General features: G+C 48.5%; 1 protein-coding gene across 1 annotated transcript; it reads right to left on the bottom strand.

Moving 5' to 3' along the window:
• Positions 1-603: 603 nt before the first annotated feature.
• MIND_00198500 (uncharacterized protein) lies at positions 604-2,205 on the bottom strand (the record flags this gene model as incomplete). The annotated part of the gene is made up of 1 exon (XM_037358890.1): positions 604-2,205. Exon 1 carries the CDS (start codon positions 1,807-1,809, stop codon positions 604-606), a length of 1,206 nt encoding a protein of 401 aa, XP_037223985.1. The 5' UTR covers positions 1,810-2,205.
• Positions 2,206-8,247: the final 6,042 nt, after the last annotated feature.

Raw genomic sequence — 8,247 nt, 5'->3', positions numbered from 1 at the left:
GAGCTCCGGGGCCGCGCCCAATGAGTCAGTGGGCCGGGACACGTCGCCGTCGAGCGCGTGAACGCGTTTGATGCGCGTGATGCCGCGGCGTGCTGATGTTATGTCGCTGACGTGACGCGATCTCCGCGACCAGCCGCGCTGGCGGCTCAACATCTCCTCTCAACTGAAAACATGACTGTCCCCAGTCATCCGCAACCGGGGAAACGCGACATGGCATGAACCCGACCGGATCAGGAAGCTGCGTGACCGTGATGCCGTGGCTGTGTATCTCTTGATTCTTGACCACGACGAGGAGGCGACGACGGCAACGCCAAGCTGCCAACGAGGGCGACGGGCGTGTGAGCTGGGACTCGAGAGCGAAGACGAGCATGGCAGGATAGAGGAACCGAAGGCGGAGACGCGTTGAGCAGGCGCTGAAGGGAGACCGCGGCAAAAGGTGTGTCGCAGTGGGTCCTCCCGACTGAAATACTGACAAGGTTCGATAGCGCGACTCGCGAGGGCGGTGATACAAGTCTGGAGGGCGACGGGAACAAGCGGGAAACCGAGAATGAAGGCCGAAAACCGGGGCAAAATGGCTGTGCAACGAAACAATCAACATATCCCTCACAAACGACTGCTGGGCGCGGACGACTCCTGCGAAACTTGAGGCGGGATGAGGAACGACCTCTCGATGCGCTGCCGCTGGTTGGGCAACGACAACGGCGATGACGGCGGCGGCATGTCGATGGAATGCACTGGTTGGAGCTGGGTACGACGGCCATGCAAGACGGCAAGCTCGAACTCGATCTGTTCGATGCGCTGGGCCTCGGTAAGCGGTATCAGTACGCTGGGCAACGCGACTGGGCGGCTGGTCGGCTCTACACGTGGAGGCCTTTGCGCTGGAACGACGACCGGGGCAGCAAACGGCGGTGGTACACTTGGGCGACATAACTCGATGCGGGAGCGCAGATCTGGGCCAACGACAGTATGCGGGACGAAACGGCCGTTAGGCAAGACCACCTTGCCTTCTGCGTTGCGCTTGCAAAAGCCGGACGCGAGATCGAACGTGAGACGGGGGCAGTCGCGGATCCAATGTGCGGGATCGCTGCAGTACGAGCAGCTCGAACGAAAGCGCTGAGGCGAAGGCGGCGAGTCGAGACGTGAAGCGGAAGGGTCATTGGCCGAGCGGGGAACGTTGGTGTGTGGCATTTTCTCGATTTTGGGCGATACTGACTCTTCTTTTGCAGCTAATGACGAAGATGCCTTGTTTCGCAGCAATACACGGTCGATGGCGGCACGAACGGCGTCAAGCGGGTATGCGTCGTCGATCTGGACGTCCGGACATCGCAGCTCGAGTTCGTGGCCGACAGCGGGACGAAGCGCGGGCGGAATAGCTCTGACGAGAGCTTGACTCTGCTCAAAATCGGCTAGACGACGTTTGGAGCGCAGGAAGGATGAGACGCGCCAGAAATCGCGATAGAACGCGCAGAATGTGGCTCGGGATGGCGTATCGATCGATGCGAACGCGGAGACGAGAGCTTCAAGGTCAGCAATTGCGAAACGGCGGTCTGGGTTGGCTTCGGGATACAACGCGAAGACGGCGTCAACAAACTCGGCATATGACGAACCGGGGTTGGCAAACTCAGGCAGGAACTCCCAAAGTTCTTGGTCGTTGAGCTCGAGGTATCGCGTAGCGTGGTGCTTTTTCTGCTGGTCATCAATGACGCTGGCACGAGCAAGAAGGAATTCGAGGTCGGAAAAGAATTTGGGAAGGTCTCGGGGGTGCGCCGAATCGAAAACTGGGGCGATACGGTCTCGACGAGCGGGCATCGGGAGCGGGAGTGGACCGACATGTGCTTCTCGTGCGACGGGAGCGGGAACGGGAGGCGCTGGTGGAATAGATGAGCCATGTGAACTGGGATAGGTGACGTGCGGTGGATCGATGTTGGGCGAGAACACGGGTTGGTGCAGAGAACTCTCGGACGGAAGCGAAGGGGAAGGCTGAGCGATGGTCGGAGCGGGACTGAGCACGGGCGCGTGAGCGGGGGCGAGATTTGAGTATGATGGTGGTGACTGTAGAGTAGCATGGCAATCTTTTGAAGCCGAAGGACGCGAATGCGAAGGAAAGCCGGAGTCGATGAGTTTGTGAATAGATAAATGAGTGCCTGGAGCACTGGACTGGGCCCCTCGCGGTGGGCTCCAATATGATGCGCAGGCGACGCGACTGAGAGCGCAAGCTACACCACACTGGGTGCAACCAAACACTCCGAGGGTCGCACTGCTGTTGTGTATATGCGAGGGTAGTCCATACCCAGGACTTGGAGTGTAGGATGATATAGTGGTATTGGTGGGGAGGACGAGGACGACAAGAGACATGCTGACTAAGACGGCGATGCGCTACGACGAGGGCGCGAGACTTATAACATGAACTGGAGGGAGCAAAAAGCTTTTGAATTATGGAAGACACTGGCTTTATATACTCGTAATAAAATGAAATGACTCCGAGGGCGAGTCAGACCGAGCTCCGGGGCCGCGCCCAATGAGTCAGTGGGCCGGGACACGTCGCCGTCGAGCGCGTGAACGCGTTTGATGCGCGTGATGGCGTGCTGATGTTATGTCGCTGACGTGACGCGATCTCCGCGACCAGCCGCGCTGGCGGCTCAACAGTGGCAATCTATGAGAGCAAGACAAAGAGACTGACGCTGAGGGAGATATACTCAGCGATTGAAGGGCGGTATGAGTTTTTTCGGACAGGGCCGTCTAACGCTGCTTGGAAGGTGCATTTGCTGTGCTTTTTTTCATGGTAATATCGTGCTCAACGGCCTGTAGGGTTCAATTCGACATGCCCTGTCGCTGCACCTAGTTTTTCGACACCTTGACCGGCCAGTCCAGGAATCCGGCAAGGGAGGGTACTGGACCTTGGACTACTCGAGAGGAGAAGGAACCAAGCGGCAGCGTAAACGCCGCCCCGGGAAGGAAGAAGATGGTTCCGATGGTGAGGTCGAAGCAGGTGAGACAGATGTCGAATCTGCGAGTGGGAGTGAATACGAGCAGCAGCAGTATGAGCCGCTGCGATACCAGCACCACCAGGAGCTTTCCCACCCACCAGTATATCGAGGCTATATTCAGGAGCCATTGGCCCATCCCCAAGCCCAGCACGGCCACCACCTCTACGTCGACACTGTCACTCGCATCAAACAAGAGCCTTCTCCTTCTCCAACACTGTCTCCAGGTAGCAAGAGCTCTCGTTCTAGCGACGGTTCCGGCGCACCGTCCCAAGGACCTCCTTACCATCACAGATACCCTCAACTAGCGCCAGCGAATCTTTACAGGCCACCTTCCCATCCTCCACCATCTCAATCAAATGTGTACCCCGCTGGTTACCAGCAGACTCGAGCTCATTCTCGTTCCGGCACCCCACATGAGTTCCAGCAAGGCTCGAGTCGTGATATGCCTATGCGGCCTGGTGGAGTTGGGGATGCGGCTCGTGGCCAGCATCAGCAACAGCAGGATCCAAGACTGTTGAGGGCGCCATATTCATACAGACATGGACAGGGTACACCACCAAGCGGCAAGGAGGAAGATAAGCAATGGCATTATCAAAGCCAAGGCAGAGGTGGGCAGTCGTGAGTTATACAAAAGTGAGTCGCTTCACTGGATAAACTATAGTATATACTAATTCCAAAGATGTGTATAGAGCACTGGTATTGGCACTGTTGAGCTGGCCAGTGTGGAAGTAAGTAAGTAAATACTTGGTGCTCAGCACTGCTGGCCAATGAATAATGATGATATCACACCACGTCAAGCCTTGGGTGAGGCAGATCATCAGCCTGAGACATTGAGTCACGCGTGTGACATAGGGTAGGGGGGTCAGGCAGGACACTATCTCACTTTTTGGACTTGAAGTTCTGGGATGTTTAGATGACTACAAATGAGCATTTTTGAGAGCTGGTAACAGCTGGCTGGAATTTTTTGACTATATCACACTATATATAGTACAATAAGTTGAAGCAAATCTGGCAGCAACAACATGCCTACAGACAAATCATCTAGGTTTCAGGGCAGTAGGATATATAATTCAAGTTTAGGATTGAGGTGGTGCAGCAGAAACTCTAGACAGTAGAGCTTACATCTGAGAGAAAAAAGTTTAAAAATTAAGAAAAATTTCCTTTTTTTTTGGATGTCACATGGCTTATGTAAATAGGGTAGGAAGGGTCCGAAATTCCTCATTGCACGTTTTGGACCCCATAGTAGTGATGGCCAAGTCCGGTTCGGTCCGGTTCTTGGCCCTTTTCGGCCGAACGCCAGACCGCCGGTTCGGTTCAAAACAGGATTTTGCCGAACGTCGGTTCGAACCGGCCCCGAACCGGCGTTTTTGGACCAAAAACAGCTGAACCTGGCCGAACTGAGGGCCAGGTTCGGTTCGGAAATGGCCTTGGCCGAACCTGAATGCCGAACGCGCGTTCAGTCCGGTCCGGTTCGGGTTCGAACCAAAATCCCGAACCGGACCTGGCCATCACTACCACCTGTAGTTCCCACATATCCTTTCTAATATGAAGTGACGGTATACCTGACCGTCAATTCATATTAGAAGGAAAGTATCAAAAAATCCCTGTGCTGCAATAAATGCTGCAAGAAAACTGCAATAATTTCTAGATATATGACAGAGTAACTTCTAAGTCAGCGGCTGCTACATATGCTGCAGTAAATCTCTGACATTTACCAAAGTATGTAAGTTAGTTCTATCCGATTGTAGACTACTTAAAAAAAAGGAAATATAAATAAAGTCCTAAAATGTCAGCATCTGTGCAGGCCAATACCTACCAGGTTCGTAGACTCTGCTACATAGTGTGACATGAGGTCACAAGGTGATATACTTCCCAAAAAGGAAATTTCCGCAGTTCAACAGCAGAATGATCAGAGAATGTCACAGATCGTCACAAAATCAAAGTTGTACATTTTGACTATACAAACAACTTTCAATAAATGTGTCAGCACTGGCTAATCATTTACTGATATACCCCTGATGTAGTGATATCTCACTTAGTAGATAACTTACATAGATGATTTCAGCACTACAAAGGGTACCTGTATGATAAGAATAATACCCTTGACAATACAATGTTATTAATATATATATATCATCTCATGATTATTCATCACACACATTGATGCAGTAGTATCTCCACTAATTCTACATCAAATTAGATGATTGTTATACTGGTAGGTAGATAATAACCTAATGTAAACATGTTTTGATGTGAGTCTATTCTTATAACCTTAGGTTATACTGGTATACCACTTTTCTGTACTTTTCCTTTTGTAAATTTGATTGAGCACAATGATCACTTCATATCTTGCTGAGGGATCCATGGATAAGCATCATTCAAGTTGCATTATGGTCTACCGGATGTCCATCAGAGCTATAAGCACCACCTATATTTTTAGGAATCCTATCTACCTGTATATATGCTGTATATCCTCTCACTCCAATCTTTCAATAACTCACTCAGAGGTGAGAGTTCCCCAATGAGATGAAGGTAAGAAGCATACAGAAAGGTCCCCCTAAAAGATGATATCCTTCCTACCCTATTGTATGCATATAATCCCTTGTTATTCTTCATTATACACAGGACTGCTATCACACATCATATATGCAATACCGCTATGATCTGCTGGTTGATTATAGATCAAAATATGTAGAATTCAGTTGATAAGGTATATATATCTAGCTACACCCTCTGATTGATCTCTGTATGTGCTTGAAGGATGAATTGAAGCGCACATTCAACTGCAGCTTATATGTAAAACTGGTTTACATGAATAGTAAGGTCTACAGACTGAGTATTGAATATTGCGGTGGGTGTATGATGATATTTAGATGTTCACTAGGACCATGGACTGTAATCAGTTGTGGTTCTGGCATGTGTTGCTGAAGGTAGCTGAAGAGAGGGTAGGTATCCATAGAGCCAAAGAGAGTGTCTTCGCTATTACAACTGGTCAGAAATTAATTTCAAGTGTGATCCAACACTTGGACATAGGATGGTATAGACCTTCAGATGAACATGTCCAGCACTTGAATCAACCCCATAGCTGTTCTGGATCTCTTACAATACCATTATCAGTGTTATCTATTCCAAAGATGATGAGTTCACCATGGCATGATCTTTGTGATTCTTAGGAATCTGAGTATACCTATCAGTAGGGGTATGATCCACCTCCCAGAAAGTCGTGCCCCTGACCCTATAGCATATCCCTATCCTGGGTTATATAGCACCTAAGGTCTCTAGGAATTGAATGTCCCTAGCACTGACTGTGTGGTCAAAATTGGGTGGAGGTGTAGTGGAGCATTCTATGAAACTATACCAACTTGGATCAAGATATTCTGGGCATGGTGTCTAAAGATATCAACAGAATACCTCTCAACTCAGCATTCATGCATGTTTATCAGTAAATAGATTGAGGTCATGGTGACAAATAATATGACTGAAGAGGTCAGGAGATGGTGACATGATACACCTTTCCAATGAGCTCTCTCCCAGCTCTATCCTCCCAGGCTAGCTGAAGATCCATGCTTATCTTTCAGAGTTGATGGAGATCAAATACCACTGATGAGCGAATGCATTGTATTCTCAGTGCCATATGCATGGTAGGTTGGAAGGTTGCATACTAGAGCCTTAGTCTAGAGTATCTAAACCTACAATCCAGCCACCTTACATATTTGATTCTGAGATATTCTCTTTTTTATAAATGAATGGTGAATATAATAATCATATTAAATTATGATGATAAAAAAAACCCAGTGATTAATAATACCTTTGAGACCCTTCATTTGGTACTTGATTCATGTATGTAGCTGGAGTAGCTATGGAGACAGAGGCCCATCAGTTACCTATTAACCAGTGATTAGACAGTTTGAACACATTTATTGAGCTGTGACCATAGGTCACTTAATGAAAGTTGTTTGTATAGTCAAAAGGCACAACTTTAATTTTGTGACGATCTGTGACATTCTCTGATCATTCTGGTGTTCAACTGCGAAAATTTCCTTTTTGGGAAGTATGTCACACTTGTGACATAACAGAGTGCACAGACTTGGTAGGTAGTGGCCTGTACAGGGCTGAAATTTCACTAATGATTAGGTCTTTGCATATATTTCCTTTTTAAGTAGTCTACGATCAGATAGAACTAACTTACATACTTTGGTAAATGTCAGAGATTTACTGCAGCATATGTAGCAGCCGCTGACTTAGAAGTTACTCTGTCATATATCTAGAAATTATTGCAGTTTTCTTGCAGCATTTATTGCAGCACAGGGATTTTTGATACTTTCCTTCTAATATGAATTGACGCTCAGGTATACCGTCACTTCATATTAGAAAGGATATGTGGGAAACTACAGGTGATCACTACCCCATAGAGCTTATTAGCTTATTCGCTATCAACAATGGTGTATATTGAGTTACTGGTACGACGAGAGAGCAGTTAGATAAGTGTACATGAGTAGTGAATAAGGGGTCATACCTGGTACGACGAGAGAGCAGTTAGGAGCTCCTCTCGTCGTCCAGGTTCCAGTCGTAGTAAGATCGGAATGTATCGTCGATAAGATCACTTGATAAGATTGTCCGTCGCGTCATTATCTGACACCCCCCCTTGACGCGCGTCCAGTCGTAGCAGTTTGACCCAGCGTGCGTGCATGACGCGATGCAGCGGCTTGGTGAAGAGATCAGCGATGTTTTCGTTGCCCGCAACGTGCATCACATTGATGAGTCGCTGATACGCATGCAGATGGTTTGGACCAGAAAACTATTGGTTTCTAGGTTTCCTCTGTCGATGCATACATCCTAGAGAACTAGCATGAGTCCTGAATGACTAGTTAGGGAGATATCTGCAAGGTGGTGACTCTCTATCATGGTTCCTCACGGTTCCAGGGTACACAGTTGCTGTCCTAAACCACTACAACTACTAGCAGAGCCCGACTTCATTGTAGGAAGATCCAACCTGCATGTACTCAAAGGGAACAACCAACAAAACCTTGATTCTGGTTCAATCGTTATGGAGGAATGCCGAATCTCACTTGTGGAAACCAGATAATGGTATGGACTGGACTTGGAGACAGCTGGAGAGCCAAATATGAGCGTTTGGAACTCATGTGACCGCGTTCAAAACGAATCCTGAACGAAGAACCACCTAACAACAATCCATCACCACTTGTTTCGACTATATCTCGATGGGGAGCTGGAGTTCTGGGACATATTGGGTATCGTT

The sequence above is a fragment of the Mycena indigotica genome (assembly GCF_014461135.1).
Source record: "Mycena indigotica strain 171206Taipei chromosome Unknown Mind.scaff0002, whole genome shotgun sequence".
Lineage (NCBI taxonomy): Eukaryota > Fungi > Basidiomycota > Agaricomycetes > Agaricales > Mycenaceae > Mycena > Mycena indigotica.
Note: the sequence above shows the minus strand (reverse complement) of the source record. Positions and strands in the feature narration are given on the sequence as shown.